General features: G+C 49.7%; 6 protein-coding genes across 6 annotated transcripts; 4 read left to right on the top strand and 2 right to left on the bottom strand.

Moving 5' to 3' along the window:
* Positions 1-746: 746 nt before the first annotated feature.
* L3040_001888 (uncharacterized protein) lies at positions 747-2,430 on the bottom strand (the record flags this gene model as incomplete). Its single annotated transcript, XM_007289545.1, has 3 exons — positions 747-947; positions 1,000-2,166; positions 2,278-2,430. The coding sequence occupies 3 exons, from the start codon at positions 2,428-2,430 to the stop codon at positions 747-749; spliced, it is 1,521 nt and encodes a 506-aa protein (XP_007289607.1).
* Positions 2,431-2,764: 334 nt separating this feature from the next.
* L3040_001887 (uncharacterized protein) lies at positions 2,765-3,550 on the top strand (the record flags this gene model as incomplete). The annotated part of the gene is made up of 2 exons (XM_007289546.1): positions 2,765-2,952; positions 3,043-3,550. 2 exons carry the CDS (start codon positions 2,765-2,767, stop codon positions 3,548-3,550), a joined length of 696 nt encoding a protein of 231 aa, XP_007289608.1.
* Positions 3,551-6,642: 3,092 nt separating this feature from the next.
* L3040_001886 (uncharacterized protein) lies at positions 6,643-7,807 on the top strand (the record flags this gene model as incomplete). The annotated part of the gene is made up of 5 exons (XM_007289547.1): positions 6,643-6,716; positions 6,774-6,786; positions 6,912-6,972; positions 7,028-7,571; positions 7,633-7,807. 5 exons carry the CDS (start codon positions 6,643-6,645, stop codon positions 7,805-7,807), a joined length of 867 nt encoding a protein of 288 aa, XP_007289609.1.
* A 913-nt stretch (positions 7,808-8,720) lies between these two features.
* On the bottom strand, positions 8,721-10,611 carry L3040_001885 (uncharacterized protein; the record flags this gene model as incomplete). The annotated part of the gene is made up of 6 exons (XM_007289548.1): positions 8,721-8,889; positions 8,943-9,115; positions 9,243-9,353; positions 9,399-9,721; positions 9,810-10,343; positions 10,395-10,611. The coding sequence occupies 6 exons, from the start codon at positions 10,609-10,611 to the stop codon at positions 8,721-8,723; spliced, it is 1,527 nt and encodes a 508-aa protein (XP_007289610.1).
* A 1,870-nt stretch (positions 10,612-12,481) lies between these two features.
* Positions 12,482-14,101, top strand: L3040_001884 (uncharacterized protein; the record flags this gene model as incomplete). The annotated part of the gene is made up of 2 exons (XM_007289549.1): positions 12,482-13,696; positions 13,844-14,101. 2 exons carry the CDS (start codon positions 12,482-12,484, stop codon positions 14,099-14,101), a joined length of 1,473 nt encoding a protein of 490 aa, XP_007289611.1.
* Positions 14,102-17,289: 3,188 nt separating this feature from the next.
* L3040_001883 (uncharacterized protein) lies at positions 17,290-18,627 on the top strand (the record flags this gene model as incomplete). The annotated part of the gene is made up of 4 exons (XM_007289551.1): positions 17,290-17,401; positions 17,468-17,578; positions 17,643-18,106; positions 18,157-18,627. The coding sequence occupies 4 exons, from the start codon at positions 17,290-17,292 to the stop codon at positions 18,625-18,627; spliced, it is 1,158 nt and encodes a 385-aa protein (XP_007289613.1).
* Between the last annotated feature and the right edge of the window lie 670 nt (positions 18,628-19,297).

Here is a 19,297-nt window from a genome sequence, read left to right as displayed (position 1 = left end):
AGCATAGCATAGTAACCAATCAGTTCCTCCTATCCACTTATCCACTCATTCATTCATTGATATTAAAGACTCCATTCCAGAATTCCATAAGCTCTCTGAGCGGAGCCGTCAAAGCCGTTACGTTCTCAAACCCAAGCTCAAACCTTGAAGTTCCACTTACTTCGTAGAGACGTATATGAAAGTAATATAATTTAAAAAAGGGAGGGGACGAATGAGCCCGAAGGCGCCTCGTCGTATAAGCAGGTAGGTAGGTAGGTACGTAGGTAATTGAGTAAGTGTTCATTTGGTTGGATAAGCGAGCTGGCTTACGTAGATATACATCTTACGGAGCTATAGACAGCAAAAATAGGTAGGATTAAAAATCAAGTATTTTTTTTTTCCTGCGCCCAAGATGCAAAGAAGCAAGCAGGCACGGATGCATGCAGTCTACAGCAAAGATTTCGTAGCCTGATCCAACCGCAATGCAATTCACTCATTCTCCAGATCAGGCAATGACTGGAACGGCAAATCCACATCCGCACGCACACACGCGGAGGAAGAAGCAGCAGAGCCCCGCCCAAAATAAAAGATAGAAAGACTTGGAACGTCCCCGTTTCCCGTCCCTCGCAGCAAGTGCTAAACTGAAAATGACTTTTGGCTTCCAACCCAGAGGGAAAATCGGGTGAGAGACATGCTTGAGTCCCTAATTTGTTATTATTTAAGAGAAGAGGAGAGAGAAGTGCAAGGTAGAATGTGTGACGGCAAGTCTACTCCGCCTTGTCTCCGATGGTGGCGTTCTTGAGGTCAGCGACCACGTCTGAGACTGCGCTCTTCACGAGGTTGATCTCGTTGGCGACAACCTCTGAGGCGGAAGCGGCGACCTTGCTGTCAGTTGTTGGGGTGGAAGATGAGGCCTCCTCCTCCTCGGCTTCGAGACGCTCTAATTCCTTGCGAGCCTTTGCGATGTTCTGAAGAGCTTGGTTAGTAGACAATCTCAGACTGGTAAATTTGTGAACATACCTTCTCGGTTTGGGCAGCTTGATCAGATTTCCAGAATTCCAACTTGGCCTTGACCTTCTCGCGAACCTCTGGGATTTCTGCAGCGCTCATCGGTGGCTCGAGTCCCATAGCGGCGCAATCCTCCATAACGGCGGGTGGGCAGCTGTACTTGCTGACTGAGGTAGTAGGCGTGTCAGGAGTTGCAGCAGCGGCGGCCTTCTTGTTTTTCTTTCCCTTTTTGCCTCCAGTACCGGCGAAGTAATCCTCTTCCTCCTTTCGAACAACCTTGAAGCCCTTGATCCCACTGTCGTCAACCTTTCTCACATCGGTGATGGTGTGCTTCGAAGGTGCCTGCAGGGGTGCCTTCTCGGCGGAATAGGACGGGTCGAGGAAACGGAGTAGAGACTCGGCACGGCGGATCTCGTCAAGGTAAGCCTTGTCGCTGGCCTCTTCAAGCATTTTTTGCGCTCGCTCCTTTTTCTTCTCTTGCTGGAACTTCTCGTTTTCGGCCTTCTTGCGCTCTCTGGCTCTTTGACGGGCCTCATATTCGTATTTTTGAGCAGCACGGTCTGCTTGGTAGTAGGCGTCCTTCGTGGCTTTGATCGCGAGGTACTTGAGTTGTTGCTCATCTTGGAGTCTCTGACGTTCGGCGCGCAGGCTGTTGATGCCTTTGTATGCCTCGTCTTGCTCGGCTTTGATCGAGTCCAATTCGCTTTGGATCTTGGTGAACTTTTCGGACAGAGCCTTGGACTCGGGGTCATCAAGGGTGTCTTTGAGCTTTTTCACGGCGGCCTTCTTCTCGTCAATCTGCCTTTGAGCATCATCGAAACCGGCAAATCCCTTGCGCTGCTTGCGCAAGTTAGAGAGCTCGGCTAAGGCCTTCTTCTCGTCAACGAGCTTCATCATTCCACCATCGACTTGCTTCTCGATTCTGGCTATCTCGCGGTCAAGATCCTCAACGCTCTTGAAGGCAACCCGGCTGCGCGCAGCCTTCTGCTGAGCAACCAGATCCTTCATCTTGGCCTCCTCATTCCTCATCTCCTCAAAAATTTTGTTGCGACCAGCCTTTCCTGCACCTTGCTTTTCTATGATCTCCCTCAGTTGAGCCAGCAGATCTGCACGGCGCTTCGCGGCGGGCGAGTCTTTTGAGGTGGGCAATGCGATATCCAATTTGGCCTTGACAGCGTTCTGTGACAAGTTAGAAAGTTGCGTCGCCTTGCGTAGGGTCACTTTACGTCGCCATCGACATGAATCTTCGATACAGTAATAAGTGAATAGTCATTCAATGAGTCAACTTACCAGCTTGGCCATACTGTCTGCATACTCCTTCTCCGCTTTCTTGAGGGCGGCCTTGTATGCCTCCTCGTCTGGCTTCTCGGGCTTCTTGTGTTCCTTCTTCGCACCACCAGCGTCGAACATGGCTGCGCCGGAGGGTGTTGCGAGTTCGGCCATCGTAGCCAGATTATAAAATTTGAAATGATTTTGGGTGAAGATGGAGGTTGAAAAAGGATTGTTGAGAATACGTAGGAGTTGAACAGATAATTAATTATGTAAGTGTTCAGCCGAAGTTGCAGTTCAGCCGAAGTCTGCCCGTTCCTCCGTACCTCTACCCAAGTGTCGGAAAAATGTCGGCCCTTTGAATCTTTGAAAAGCTGCTGCTGCGAAACAATCTGACAATCTCTACCCTCGAGTCCACGAACTATCCACCATCCACCATCCACATTCTCCACTCCCCATTCTACATTCTCCGCTTCTTCCTCATCCTCCTCAAAGACCTGCCGCCACGATGGACAACGAGGATCGCATGAGAAAGCAGCGCGAGGCTGGTGATCGAGAGGCTGCTCGTCTTTGGCGCGCATGGCGAACGGTCCACGAGATGGTAGCAGATCGCGGCTACGAGCTCTCGGAAGAAGAAGTCAAAATCTCCTTCGCTGACTTTAAGAGCACATACACCCTCGCGGATGGCAGCATCAAGTAAGGCTCTCCGTATCAAACAGCCCGAGAGAAATGAAAGGAAAGGAACCGAAAATGAACCTAACCATACTGATCAACATACATATATAGCCGCAAAGGGATGCAGTTCTCCGCCCGCCCCAGCGATAAGATGATGAAGCAGTACGCCCTACCCGATGGCACCTCCGATATTGGCACCGTCTGGGTCGAGTTCTTGAACGAGACAAATGTCGGAATCAAGCAAATGCGCACCTTCGCCCAGTACTGCTCTGCAAACAGCTTCGCCACTGGTATCCTCGTCACTGCCGTCACTATCACCCCCGCCGCGCTGAAGATCATTCCCGCTGTCGCTTCCGAGACGCGCATTGAGTGCTTTATGGACGCCGATCTGCTGGTCAACATCACTCATCACGAGTTAGTTCCTAAACACATCACCCTGAGCAGGGACGAGAAGAAGGCGCTGTTGGAGAGATATCGGTTGAAAGATACTCAGCTTCCCCGAATTCAATTGAACGATCCGGTCGCGAAGTACCTTGGCCTAAGGCGAGGGCAAGTGGTAAAGATTATACGAAAGTCGGAGACTGCAGGACGATATGCCAGTTACCGACTTTGCGTATAGGTGGGGTGGGTAATACCTAGGGGGGGAGGGGGGGTCGGATGGCGTATATCGGAGTTGACCGGGACTGGAAAGTCGAAAAAGCATTGGGGGCGTCAAGGTGGTAGATTTGCACTGCGAATATCCAGAAGGCTGTACCAAATTGGCATTTGAGAATAAATGCATCTGGTTTGAATCAGTCTGTGATGTGTAGAAAGCTTTTGGGAAAGCCACGGCAACTTGATACGGGCATATGATGCAGATCGAGCAGGTGCTGCTGCCTCTACATGCTTGATTATTATAGTCCTTTGTTCGGTTAAGGTTCCCTTGAGGATTTCTTCATCCAATACGGCCTCCCTTTATTTCCAAGGAATTTACAAGCCTCCAAAAATACGTGTTGGGGTTTAATTCTGGCCGGGAGGAGAAACTATTGAAACACTTCATCTGGGGTGTCTATATTGCGTGGAAGACAGAGGCTTTGACAAATTTTCTAGCCCATTTGCTTGCTTGCTGTTTTGCTGTTTTGCTGTTTTGCTGGCTTGCTGGCTTGCTGGTTTGCCTCTCCAGTTGTCTTAGCCAGCTTTACCACCTGTCCACCCCTCTTACTCCTGAACTGATCCATCCCAACAAATTCACGCAACACCCTACCACTAGAAATCCAACCATCTATTCTGTACTACATCTCACGACTCCCATGCTCCTTCCACTCCCCTACCCCTTGCAATACTTCGATTACCCAACATCCCCTCCTGTTTCTTCCATATACTATCCCCCTTCTCGCATCCTTCACAGCACCCCTTGATCCTTATCTCCTTAGGTCGCTTGATAAACATGCAGTCATTTGTTCTCTTGAGCACAAAATCCCATCGTTAGGCATCCTTTGAGCTTCTGGGCTGCTGTGGAGGCAACTCTTGAAGACGTAGGCTTCACGGTTTGGTCTCGCTTACTGTATTGGCTGACGGCGCTCTTCAAGTTGAGGGAGGGTGAAACTTGTAAATTTTCGCGATGTTGCTGTTTATGTTCAAAGTATAGAAAGCTCCCTCCAGGAACTCTCGTTCGAGTACTCGTTGAGAGATTTTCGCTGTGTTTTTTTTTTTTTTTTTTTTTTTTTTTTTGGCTGGCTGGCTGGCTGGCTGTCTTGGTTTAGGTCGTATCGAAAAGAAATTATCGGATGAACTTTGCGAAAATGTACAGATGGAATCGTCAGCTTGGGACTCAATTTGATTTGGTCTGTGAGCAGCGTAGATTAGAGGGATCTCTGGTCTTTATACTGGTCTATTTCCTTGATATTCTTCCAATCGCACATCGTTCTCTTGTGACTGACTGTACTTCTAAAACTCGGATACTGGAGTGCTCGAGTTTTTGAGAACAAACATCTACTGGGTCAGTGATATATATGTTTGATATTTTTTCAGTACCTTCACACCAGCTTCAAACCCTCACTCCAAAATTCCGTGTTCCGATCTGTTTTCCTGGGTCCCAGCCCCAAAGCTTTTCAGTTCATGGAACCACCCTCGCTCATCCTCCTCTTCTGCAGCCTCAATATCCACGCTCGTATGGACACACCACACAGCCACTAAGGCCTCTTCCCTTCCTGCTAGCATCTGCAACAGCACTTCCACCGAGACGCATCTTTGATTATAGGCTCAGTCCTAGGACACGAGCTTCCGGTCTCTAGGTCGCGTTGGTAGAACTTCTCGCATCGTTTCCGTGCAGGGTCGCCGAAATTTCTGCAACGCTGGCACCGTGCCTCCTTCCATATACACATCTTATGATTGAGATCTTTGTCTCGGTGTAAAGTCTTGAAAGTTGGGACTTGAGATATGCTTGGAGTTTGAGGGTGGGTTTCGTTGCTGCGTAGAATCTGCGAGTGACCGAAAAAGGATAACTGTTGGGGTCTATTTACTATAATGGGAGAAATATGGCTTGCCGCTTGATGTGATGTATTCCTTTGCTTGAACTTTAGACTCCAGAGGTATCATTTTTCTTTTAAGTGTTGTCGGACTAGCAGCTATTGCATAAGAGAATTTGACTGTGACTACAAGAAAATATCAAATGAGAATATACCTCAGGGCCAGCCAAGACAAACCAATGTATTATTAAATACGATTGCGGTGAAGTAAAAATAAGGCAGTGGTGGTGAACATAACTGATTGGCCTGGTCGCCTAGCATTACCTCGCACCAACAATTTCAAACTATGTAGCCATAATGTGTGTTTCTCTATCTTTACCCCTCCCTTGATCCTTGCGCCTCGTCCAAAAGTACCTGTTTTACATCACTTCACAAGTACGACGATTTGTCCTGCACCGTTTGCAGTGCCCTTTTCGTATTACTATAGGAGAAGGAGGCTCTTGAATGCACTCCTTTTAATATCCCTGGCCCCAGCCCATTCCATGTTGGCAGACGACGTGCCAGTCGTCAACTATGCAGCCGCAGTTGCTATACGCGTACCGACGTGCATATAGGTATAGCACATTTCGATGACGGTTGGCCCGGTCGTAGGAAGCTGGCGATTCAATATCCACTTGAGGTGCATTTATGATACGACGGCATATCCAGAGGGCTGATTGATGTGTCTTTGATAGGGTTTGCCTGAAGTGAAGAGCTAGTAGAAGATTTCGCTATTTAGGCCGCTGGAGATTATATCTTTAACAGAAAAAGTGTTGTAAGCCACGCTTGTGCGTTCCGACATTGAAAGAAAAGAGCGAGAGTATTATACTGACCTTACAAATGTAATATATATCTGATGCATTCACATGAATTAATGCATATTCATGAAGTTGCTGCATTCAAGCAGAGTCACAAGATGAAGAAGCATGCTTGATTCAAGCAAGAGCAACGCTACCAGAGAGAAGCTACAGACAAAATTCTTGGGTAAGGACTTTCTTCTAGAGCATAAATCTCCCTCTGCATATTGTTTGAACTTCTATCAGTGTTTGTTGACATGCTGGGGTAAGTACCCACTTTTATCTCGTCTAAATAATACAAGGAGATGGGCGCTATGAGCTGCTGCTTACTAATCATAGTCATCACCTAAAAATATATTTCGACGACGACGGGCCTTCCTGTAAGATTGGGACCGTCCGACTCCAAACTGGAACTCGAAGGAACTAAAATGCCCGACTTTTATATCCCTTCATCGGGGGTCGGATACGAACCTGCTTGGGGTCCTCCAACCAGCACGCTCAAGTAAGTTATATGTCCTTCTCCTATTTGCCAAGACTGAAAGCTAATTACGTCTTTGAGCTTTTGTGAAGAGGTATTTTAGTCATTATCGATTCAGTCTCATGCTCGCTCATGATTCCGTATTTCAGCCAGCTCTGCTTATCCAGTCGTGAATCCTGCTCAGTTACGATTTTGAGCTAATTCACGTGCTGGTCACAGGACTATCAGTTTACGCCATACATAGCCGAGCTCTTCAACACCCTTACGAACCTGACGTACAGTAAGTAATCCCTCGCAGGATATCATGACTTGGATAGGAGTGTTGATAATTGTAGTCGGACTGGGCATCAAAGGCATCATCAACGCGCGCAAGCATGGCGAGCGAAGTATCGGACCTATGCTGCCTTACATCGCTCTCATAAACCTCGGTATCGCATCGAGCCTCTTCCATTCCAGCTTGAAGTATGGCACGCAAATGTGCGATGAGTTCTCGATGCTCATCGCTACCTTTCTCGTCTTCTACCGTCTCCTCGCCTTCTCGCAGACGCGGTTCTCACCTCGGTCCTTATTCTTGGGTCTGAGCGGCCTTATGGGTGCTGTGATCATCTCGCAAGTCCTAACAGGAGGGAGCACGCTCCAGCAGATTGTATTTACGACCATGGCTTATTGGCTTTGGCATACATGCTTCAAGCTCATTTCGAAGTTGGAAGGCGATGATGCGATGAGGAAGAAGATGAAGTGGACTGCTATCAGCGGCGTAGGTTTCTTCGTGACAGGACACATTTGTTGGATCACAGACATGAAAGCATGTGGCCGTTTACTACAGATGAGGAAGGAGGTGGGCATGCCCGGGGCTGCTGTGCTAGAGCTTCACGGACTGTATGTGCAATATAAATCCCCGCCGTCCTGAACTTGACGAAGAACGCTGACCCGTTGGTAGCTGGCACATATTCACAGGTATAGGCGTCTACATATTTATGGTCTTGGTTGAGTGCCTTCAGGCTGCAACAGCTGAGAAGTCGAACCCTGGAGTAAGATTGTCGAGTTCGGGATCATGGCCATTTATGGTGTACCTGGAAGGCCAAGACAGCAAGCACGAGACCAAGAACAAATAATGCCTTTCTTTTGTGATGGTTTGGTCTGCCTGGAACCTTATGCTGCTTTAGACACAACGTGTTAATATTGTCGGAGATCAGGTTCCGAATCCTCCCAGGATTCTTGCATGTTTATACGTCAAATAGCATTCGACTTTTGTAATTTCCGTGTACGATAATTTTTATGTTCGAATTCTCACACCCAACTCTCTGTCATTGTGTTCGTCTCAGCATTGCTCGAAACCTGGTATTCATCTCGCCTTTTGCCTCAATATCTTGCACCGCCCACCATCCGCAAATTTGGCCTTGCTGTTGAGTCGCAGATTCCATTCTCATCACACATTCGTCTCGAGAATTTGGCGCCGTCAGCCGTAAATAAGCTGTGGCATGCTATCATTCTCTCAGAGACAAAGATCTCAGCGATCTATTTGTCAGTCGTGGCTTATGATAGATGGGGCTTATCTCTAGGCCCAACCCGAACACATTACCATGAGTCTCAGTGACTTCTGCGCTAAAATCTTATCATCAGAGGCTGTCGTTATCAGTGCTAGGCGGCTAATACATGGCTAGAGATTTGCAATGAAATTCTTGGCTCATATAAAGAAGCATATGAAACATTACAAAGTGAGAACATCCGCCCGAGGAAACAAAGATAATAGAGACGACGATGGTTATTACTATTTCTATGGCTGAGAATCCCAAAGAAGAAAGTAGTACCACTCGAACAGGTGGAGCAAAAAAAAAAAAAAAAAAAAAAAAAACTGCCTATAAATTGATGTAAATCAACATCCCAGAATACGTAGAGGAATCCGAACGGGTTACTTTCTTAAAATAGCAGATTCGGCTTCAGAAACCAGGATGGGACATGCCCTGAATGGTCGACTCTTGAAAAGATATGGACACTCTCTTCTCGAGTCTCCAGCAGGCGGCATCCTCAAACATACTTGAGAACTCTAACCCTGACACCTTTCGAGTCGAGTTTCGGCACAGCGACAAAGAAGTCGTGCACCATGGCCACATCCTCAATCGTGGTCTCGAAAAGCTCCATCTCGAAGCGACGGACGACGGTCGCCAGCGTGAGACACATCTCGGCGGAGGCGAGGCTTTCAGCCGGGTAAGCAAGGTGGAAAGAACGATGCGGTAGGAACCTGCTCACTTCATGCCTGGGCACGCCCTCGTGCCCCTCCCAAAATTAACGAGGTACCTCTTTTCGAGCACCCGGTTGAAATTCCCCGCTGCGTCGATCCACCTCTCGGGCCGGAATTCCGCCGGGCTCGGGAAGATCTCCTCGTTCATGAGGATGAAATAGGATGAAGAACTGACGGGTGTCTGCTAGGGCTTTAGTAGTGATCAATGACCATCCCCTCCCCCCCCAAAAAAAGGAAAAGAAAAAAGAGAAAAGAAAGAAGAAGAAGAAGAAGAAGAAGGAAAACCTCGGTCTCGACTCTCGACTCACTCCAAATGGGATCTCCCAATCCTTGTACACGAGCACCTCCTCAGTAGCTACGCGAGGCAATCTTGTGGTCACACCGTGTGATAACCTGAGCGACTCGGCAAGGACCGCAGACTATTCCACTCAGTCCAAGATCAGAATCACGCAAGGGTTGCTCACCAGGTAGGGAAGCTGTTTGAGCTCCGACCAATTTCTCGCGTCGGGGCTGGCTACCGTCAACTCGGATTTGAGCTTTTGTAGAGAGCCCCGGTTTTCCAAGAGATAGTAGATAGCAGTTGTCAACACCTTCGCTGTGGTCTCTGATCCGGCCGCCGTGATGCTCTGAGCCTCGTCGCACAATCTGTCGAGGCTCCTCTCGTTCGGTGGCAAGTCACTATCCCGGAGCTCGTGAAAGATAGATCTATGAGAGGCGTTCTCGATTTGGGAAGCACTTTCGCTTTGATCCAAGATGGGTATCACGCTCTGCTTGATCCCGGACTTCCCTTTGGGTTGGGCGAGGGTCAGCGATTGCCTGCTCGAGATTGTCCCGGAGGGGAGAAAGGAGCATTCGCGGGTTAACTCTTCACTTACAGTCCAGCATCAGGCCGAGGCTCGGCACCAGGCTCTTCATCGCCTTTTCAGGTATCGCGTTCACGATTGAAATCATCGAGGGGAATTGCCTCAGCAACGCTGCCCCTTCGAGAGCGCCGACGAGCATCTCTTTCCAGGCGAGGTTAAAGTCATCCTTCATCAGCGTGTTGTCGTCGTTCGCAAACGCGTACTGACAAATGATATCGATGGTTAGAGCCATCATTGCTGCATCGAGACGGAAGACTTCTCCTGTTTTCTGGGCGCTCTCGAATCGGCTGGCCAGGATCTCCACTTTCGCTTTCACGACGGGCTCGAGTTCCGTGACCGCTTTCGTTGAGAAGAAGGAACTTAAAGCTGCGCGACGGAGCCTGTGGTGCTCATGTCCAACGGTTGAGAACGTGGCATTAGGTATGCCAGCTAGGGCAACCCAAGGGTAAACCTTGTCTCGCTTTCTGGTAACCGAGCCATATATCTCGTCGTAGTACTCTGGATCATTGATGTGCAATTCGTGGGGGGTGATTCGGACTATAGGCCCTGTTGATAGCATCCATAAGATTACGACTCGTTATTAGATGCTGAACTTACCATATTGCTCATGCATTTCCCGTATTGTCCATATGAACCGTCCGCGGAGAACGACATCGTAGTAGAATTCGTACCAGGAGGTGGCAGCCGCGAGCCTTGGACCTGGGAATCTCGCAAGTGGATGAAGATAGAGTCGGTAGACGATCAGACTGGCATAGGAGAGTATAACTGCGAGCGCTGAGCCCGTGGCTAGAGCGATCAATGAGATTACTGCCATGGCGAAAGTTGATTCAGTGCTGGGCTTACTCTTGATTCTTGAGGATTTTAATCTGCGGAGAAGATTTGTGACACCCCGCCATGCTGCATGTCAGAAGTGACTTCCACTTCCAGTAATGTGTCCGCCAATCTGTACTACAAGAAACGGCTCGGGATCAATATTCAAAGTTGATGGGTAATATCCAGGCAGAGGTAAGCGGTTAGAGCGCATAGAGCTTTAGAACCTATCCCCATCTATTTTTCTGCATGAGATTTTCATGTGTGTGAAAATATAGCCCGGGATGGTAAGACAACAACCTCGTGCTATCACAGCAGGGACTACCGAGAAGATATTCGATTACTCACTTCACCGCATCGCTTGATTAGCTTCAGAGTAACTGTTCCTGGGTGCAGTTCGAAACTAAATAAGAAGGAGGGGGGAGGGGGGCTGTCACGTGGACTAAATTAACCGATCAAAACATACCCCCTTTTTTTTAACTGCTTATCGTCATCCCAAATCAGAAAGAACAAGTCTATTGCGATAAGAAGGGAGAACCGACGATTGCGAAATTCCTCCTTCCAATCACTGTCGAGTTCATGGCGAGCGGCAAAATCGGCATGCAATATCTTGGCTACTCGGAGCAGGCGATTTCATGGGCAAATTTCCATCGGCACTTGACAAATTCAACGGTCAGTTTTGCACGGTTCTCTTGATTACAACAACAACAACAACAACAACAACTGTTTATAGTAGGTCGACCTTAGGTGCTTTCTTCGCCACAGCAGTGCAGGAACATTAGACTGTTACGTTTTTTACTTCTTTCTTTCCCTCTCTTTTTTGCACATAAATAGCGAAACAACTCACATGGCTGGCCTGAGCAAGACCCGTACGCGCGTTGAATTCGATCCGAGCCGGGAGCACACTTCCGCTTCGCCTTCGAGACTACCTACTCTGACCAGCACTCGAGGGCCAGACAGCCCGCGAACCCCCTCTGCAACAGTCTCGATTAAATTATCGATATGTGTAAATCACGTCAATGGCTAGAGCTTTCGGCTTCATGAGGACTGTTGACTCGAGAATGTCCTCTAAAAAAAAAAAAATCAAATAAATAATTTTTTTTCCCGCTTCAACTTCCCCCGCCCCCAAAAAAAATTCTCATCTAATTCATCTAAGATGTTCCACGCCCGTCTCCCATCAACTGGCGGGAACTCGGGGTGAATGGCTCAGTGGCTTAGATTTCCGGTTCCTGTCCAGTTGGTGTAGATGTAGATTCTCGTGAAGCCCACATGCGACAGCTATGATCGGAAAACCTATTCAATTAGGTTTGTAGACTGGAACCCCAAAACATTTGAGTTTCCAGTTGAGTTTTGCAATTTTCTGTGGGGGGTTCTTTTTGGAGTGACCTTTTTTTTTTTTTTTTTTTTTTTTTTTTGTTTTTTTACCCCCCATGAATTTCAGAAACGAAAACGGGGGAGAAAGCAGTGATACTGCTTTCCGTCGATTGTTCAAATACCATACATACATGTCCTTTTATATCAGCCTTATAATTCTGATGCAGGTGGCTGGCTGGCTGACCAGTGGGCACCAGCAGCCGCGCGCAAACTCTCACCCCACTACACCCAGCCACCTACCGGGACTTATCTACCTACCGGTCGGTACCTTAGCCCACCCACCTTTGCTCCAACTGCAGCAAATCTGTACCAATGAGCTGTAGATATTTAGAACATTTGCCGTCCAGTAAAGAGCGGTGAATAGAGATGCCGTCGATCGTGCGTGGGTCGCCACCGAGAATATAAATCAATTCTCATGGCCCGTAAACCCTCGCCGCCGGAATCCTCTCGGGCGACCTCCTCCACGCGTCCAGCTCTCCACGCATAACCCCAACACCACAATGGCCGTCTTGGATAGTTGCAGATGGCTGTACCGCGAGCTCGGCTTGCATTCTCTGTACGAAGCCGGACGGGATTCCTGGCTGATCATCGGCGCGCGATGCTGCCGGATGATTGCCTTTGGCACGGTGGGATTGATTCTGGCCTTGTTCTTCTCGGAGCTCGGGTTTTCGGACAGCTACATCGGGCTCTTTATGACGCTGACCTTGCTCGGCGATGTTTTACTCTCGGTGCTCCTCACCGCGGTCGCGGACCGGATTGGACGGCGGCGGATCCTGCTCGGTGGCTCGGTCATGATGGTTGCGTCTGGGGTGGTCTTCGCTTGCTTCGAGAACTACTGGCTGTTGTTGTTGGCTGCCGTGGTTGGGGTGATCAGTGTAACCGGTGGTGACTTCGGGCCCTTCCGTGCAATCGAGGAGTCGATCCTGTCAACCTTGACAGGGCCCAAGTCCAGGGCCGACGTGTTGAGCTGGTACGTGACCGTGGCGACCTTGGGTCAGTCGGTGGGGACGGAGGCCAGCGGGCGGGTTATTGACTACCTGCAACACTTGGATGGATGGACGCTCTCAGAGGCGTACCATGCTGTCTTCTGGGTCTACGCGGGAGTGGGGGTGCTGAATATGATTTTCATGGCGCTGTTGAGCGACAGATGCGAAGCGCCGCAGATGGAAGAAGAAGAAAAGGCCACAGAGGAAGCCGAGATGCTGCTGGATGACGCAGACGGCAGCAGTCAGGACGAGGAAGAGAGGGACGACGCCGCCCGAACGGAGCAGACAACGGAAAAGAAGGAGCAGCGTCTCTTCGCCCGCATCTCGCCGGAGACCCGTGGGACGATGTACAAACTCTGGTTCTTGCTGGCCGCCGACTCTCTGGCCGATGGGATGGCGCCCTACACGCTGACAGCCTACTACATGGATCAGAAGTTCCACATGGAGAAGTCGACGCTGGGAGATATCACGTCGATCAGCTACTTCCTCTCCTTCGTCTCGACCATGTTTGCTTCGCCTCTCTGTCGGCGTCTCGGGCTCGTGAACACAATGGTGTTCACGCACTTGCCATCGAGCACCGCTGTCCTCCTCTTTCCGCTTCCCAGAAGCCTCGCGATGACAGTCATTCTGCTCTTTATTCGTACCGGCTTGAATAACATGGACCAAGCACCGCGCGCTGCTTTCATCGCAGCAGTCGTCAAGCCTGAGGAGCGGACCGCTATCATGGGCGTAAGTCCCCGGCCCCCCCCCCCCCCCCCCCCTTTTTTTTTTTTTTTTTTTTTTGCCCCAAGAATCAAGGTCCCAAGATCAAGACATTGTCGAACCCCTTCCCTTAAGCAGCTATGGTTGACCCAGACTAATTCAACCGTCTCTCAGATCACTAGCATGATGCGGACTCTGGCCTCAGCTTCTGGACCTACTGTCACAGGGGTGCTGGCCGGGCAACACAGGTTCTGGATTGCAATCGTGGCCGCCGGAGCGTTGCGGATCGCGTACGATCTCGGAATGTTCGCGATGTTTGTCAACATGGAGTTGTATCAGCACGAGCCGAAGGGGGCAGACGAAGCGAGAACTGCTGACGGGAGACGGGGGGGTACCGACGAGGAAGAGTTGAGAGAGCTGCCGAAACCTTGATTGATGGCAGGGATCATCATTTAACGTTTTGAAGAAATCTTATTCAAAAGACGTATGACAGAAGAAAATCAATGGCTTTGCATGTTATCTTACCGAGAATGACCAATTATGACTTTCCAATGTGAAGATTGGTGCACAGAGAATAGTGGGAGAAGAAAGGAAAAAGGGGGGGGGGGGGGGGGGGGGGATTTGAGACCAGGTACGAACCCGGCTCTACATTCATCCGTTGATATTGACGACTCTGCAAATGATTCTCTACAATCAGGCGTTGCAATAAATATCGGAGGGTGTAAAACAGCTATCCAGTGCTAATGTGTGACATGTGTCTTTCGAAATACCCATCCGAACTCGAGAGTCGGCTGCAACAGCATCACCTCCACCACGGGAGTCGTACGTATTCTGCCTTCAGCGCTGCAAAAACTCTAGACGGACACCCTCGAATTCCTCGGGGGGCTAGAACGCGATTGAAGTCCACGGATGCCCCACCCACTCCACGATAGCGCAGGCCCGGCAGCGTCTGAACCATGCATACACAGCTGCAGAATCTGCCCACAAGCTCGTACGCGTGCTCTCCGAGTATCCGCTCAACGCAACGCTGGCTACTTTCGTCCGGGAAGTGAAGACGGTCAGTCAGTAGAATGGATACCCAGGAGAGAGAAAGTCGGAAGATCTCGATCGGTGAGAGCCAAAACCGGTGCCCGATCACAGACAGACAGAAGTAGTCACGTCCCCTCGACTCCTCCATTCTAACCCGTACGTGCGGGCGGGCTGGGCTGGGCTGGGCTGGGCTGGGCGGACTTGAGCGTCGAAGACTCCTTCCTGGTTTCGCGGCTGGGTGTATCAACGCCGCGCGCGTACGGCCGATACAAGTGCAGGATATACAGACTCTGCTTCTCGAGATTGTTAAGTCCTTTCACAGCAACTGTCTTTGTTCCCAAAGCTCTCGGTGAGGTGATGGCGCGAAGGAAGAGGGGTTAGGCGAGCATTCATTATGGGCGAGAGAGAGAGAGAGTCGATGATGATGATGGAGGAGGCCAACCCTTTTCATTATATGATATGATGGGGGAGTCAGATTGAAGAGTTCGTGGAATAGAGACCTCGCTATTCTGCTTCTGCGCAGGAGATAGTGCGCGCTCGCTCTTGGTTTTGTGTGTTGGTGGTTTGGCGCGTAAGACTGGGGCTTGGAGGGGTGGCAGTCCAAAAGGTGCAAGGCCCAAAGAGGGGGCGGACTACGATATAAGCGAAGAGTGTGTTGACTGATAGTGGCAGCATCAAGTGCCCTCGTAGTTGTACTGCTAGGGGTGGGTATTGTCAGGGCTGTGGGCGAGGAGATTATAGGGGTACGGAAGATGGTTTTCATAGCTGGTATTGGAAGTTTGTTTCGGAATGCGAAAATCTCCCCTTTTCGCTTCTGCCATGCGTTTCACCGAATTGATCTCGTATTATCGACCGCAAGAAATCCTGCCCTCTCGATTCCTGTCTTTAGTCCCAAGTGCTGCCGAGCCTGTAAATATATCGAAGTTTGCATTCTTCTAGTTGCAGTGGAGACGCTTGTCTGAACTCCCGAACGATGCTGTATCACGAAGCTTGTTTGGTTTTCGGAGAGCATGGGATTTCGAACCGTGAGGGGATTTCTGCATGCCTAGTGTGGATGGTTCTTGCACATTTGGTAGGGTCGCAATATGAAGACCAGTGACTACGACGAGCTTGCCCTCCCTCTTCTGCGCGTGCGCTAGTACAAGGCTCAACCGATCGGTATGCTTCTTGCTTTGGCATTTGAGGGTCCAAGTGAAACTCCCAGCAGCGTACGCTCTATTCCGGTTTCTCAAAAGACTATCATCGTCAGTCAAGACATACTTCCGACATGTCGCTGGTCGGGTCTTCTCTTGTATGTATCCAGGTAGTTTGCGGATTTCAAGCTGATTTGGTACTTTGGAACAGGCACTTGGTAGTAAACGTATAGGCAGACTTACGTGGACGAGAATCAGATCTGAGTGAAGCCTGCACTAGATGATAGGTATGTTCCAGCTTAATGCCCAGACATTTCATTGACAAGAAAAAGATCGGCTCCTCATGAGAGGCGATGCTGACGCATACCGGTAGTCGACGAAGAAGAGTGTGTGAAAGCAATAGAGCAATGATTTGGTCAATCCACATCTTTATATAATTTTACACACACACACACATATTAAGAATATATATATATATATATTACTGTATATTGGATCTGGTAGACAAAGCTGGGAGGTCCCATATATAAATATTTATCTGTCCCACAATAAGCGAAAGGGATAGGTGGGTGGGTACCTACCCAGAGGTAGCAACAATATATATTTAAATATACGAGCTTGCTTTCCCCGTCTTGCTTCTCCTTTTCCCCAGCGATGGGAATCTGGATATTATACAAGAGACCTTTGTCTCTGCCTGACCCGTACGTTGTGATCACATGCCAGAGGCTAAAAGTCAACCAACGATAATGTGTCTTGGACAGCAGGGTGGAGGATAGGGGCATGAGGTAGATCGAGGTGAATGTATAATGTGCATGTATGGTGTGTATAGATATAATGTTGTCTAAATACACATGTAATTAACAGGTAAATGTTGTTGTTGGTAGTATTATTAATCATCAATCATAATACTATTATTATTATTGTTGGCCCCTCTGCCAATTCCAATTCCCCCCCCAACCGACCTGACGTGAGCCTCCCCGTGAGCTGATCCTGCCACACCCACCACACCCACCACACCCACCACACGGCACGTCATCGCTCTCCCGATGTCAAGCCACAAGCCGAAAAAGCAAGAAAATGCCACACGCGACCACGCCAAGCCAAACTAAGCCCGATTCTGATTCGCTCGTTGTCCCCCGACATACAATTCCCGACAATCCAATGCAAACAGCTTTCATCCCATCCAACTTACTCAGCTCCACCACAACCACAAACCCACAACCACACCCTCAACCACACACTCTCAACCACACCCTCAACCACAACCACAGGTATCGTCAAAGTCTCCTCCAGAATCCTGTCGCAGACCAGACTCATACCATCCATCATCACCTCTTCTCCAAAGATAACAACTAAATCAACCCTCCCCATTCACCTTTGCTGCCACTCCCACCTTCAAACACCAGCAAAAAAACCCACAATTCACATCAGATCAGGCCATTGAGAGAGCTCTCAAACATGTCTGACTTCACCAACAACCACCACGACGACCTCGTCCCATCCATCGAGAATGACTCCAGCTCTACCACCACCAACGGTCTGCAGAGCGCAAAGGACGCAGTTGTCAATAGTGAGGTTCGTAGTAGCTTTCTCCCAGCTTATCTCGATTACCAAGGCTGACCAATGCATGATACAGTCTACTCAAGCTTCCGAACTCTCCGACCTCTCCAAACTGACCAACCCGCAGATGCTGCAGCTGCTGCCGGTGCCGTCAAGAACCACCCTCTCACCCAGAGCGTCGCGAACGGTATGGAAGTCGACCATATCTTAGGAAAAATTCTGCTACAGGCCACAGCTGATGATGATAGCAGGCCCAGTCGTGGAGAACATCAAGGACCAGACCACAAAGACCTCGAATGAGTTCTCCAACCTTGCTGCCTCTCGCGCAACCCCTTCCACCCCTGCTGCCACCGGCCAACCTCTGACCCACTACCACTCCTTCTTCTCCAGCCTGCTGTCGTGGGAGAACCCCCGCGCCTCCGGCATTGCTTACCTCGCAACCGTTCTCTTCATATTCGCCGCCCGCTACCTCGACATCATCCGGTACAGCTTCAAGCTCACATATATGACTCTGGGCATCACTGTTCTGGCAGAGGTGCTCGGCAAGGCTCTCATCTCTAACGGTCTCACCTCCCAGATCCGTCCCAAGAAGTATTACACCGTTTCGAAGGAGAGCCTCAACTCTTTGATCGGAGATGTCCACGAGCTTATCAACTTCTTCGTCATCGAGGCCCAGCAAATCGTCTTTGCCGAGAATATCTTCGCCTCTGGTGCTGTAAGTTCACCCTTGAGCTCTGTGCGGCAACCTCCATTAACGAATCCCAGGCCTTCATTGCCGCCTTCATCTCCTACTACCTGATCAAGGTGGTTCCTTTCTGGGGCCTTTCTCTGATTGCAACCTCGGTTCTTTTCCTCGTCCCGTTGATCTACACCACCAACAAGGAGTTCATCGACGAGAACCTCGCCAGAGCTTCTTCTATCATCAACCAACAGACCGAACAAGTCAAGACCCTCGCCAGCCAGCAAGCCGCACGAGCCACCGAGACAACCAAGACCCTCGTTGGCGACTACTCTGCCAAGGCACAGGGGATTATCGGGCGCAACCGTTCCGTTTCTCCCGTCGCGTCCGCGAAGCCCGCCAAGACCGAGTCTCTCCAGGAGAACACCCCCGCCCCTGCATACAAGAGTGAGGACTTCCCTGTTGCACCCCAGAAGTCTGAGTTCGACTTCCCTGCCGCTCCAAAGGAGGAGTTCAAGGCACCAGTCCTCGACGATGAGCCTCTGATCTCTACATAATTTCCCAACAATCCGGTCCGCAGTATGGTGAAACGTGTACAACCAACTCAAGGACCAAGATGAGAGCGAGGGGAAATATGATAGGGGTGGCGATGAACAAGGATACGATTGACGAGATTGGCGTGAGGTGACGCCATGGGATAGTATGGATCTCTGCTCGCCATCGTCCAGGGATTGGGTTGCTCGGAACTCTCTAATGAACATGGCAGGGCTTAGCATGACCTCATGAATAGCTATTGTATTATGATGCCTTGGGTGAAGGCTTGTCCTATCACTTGGCTGCTTTTTTCCGTCTCTGCGTTCACGTTCGTATTTGCGGTCTTTGATTTTCGGATTGGGAATAATACCTGGGGCTGCTTGTTGGCGACGATGGGCTACCTGCGAGGTGTTGTTCCGTGGCTCTTATGCATGGCTTGCGCGTATGATTTCTTAGGTGCAGCCGGGATGGGGGTGCAAAAATGAAGCTCTTTTGAAAACTTGGCTCTCCAGATGTTGTGATGTGGTGATGCGTGCGTAACTCAGTCTCGTCTGGCGTCTGTCTCAAACGGCCACCACACCACGCCGTACCCCAGCCCAGCGGATCCGCTATCCTATCTCCTGTCTGATTTTATCCCCCTTTCCAAGATATCTAGGTAATTCAGGTAGGAAGTATCCTCAGTAGGTATATCCT

Source organism: Drepanopeziza brunnea (assembly GCF_022702325.1).
Source record: "Drepanopeziza brunnea f. sp. 'multigermtubi' strain 214-2 chromosome Unknown ctg2, whole genome shotgun sequence".
Classification (NCBI taxonomy): Eukaryota; Fungi; Ascomycota; class Leotiomycetes; order Helotiales; family Drepanopezizaceae; genus Drepanopeziza; species Drepanopeziza brunnea.
Note: the sequence above shows the minus strand (reverse complement) of the source record. Positions and strands in the feature narration are given on the sequence as shown.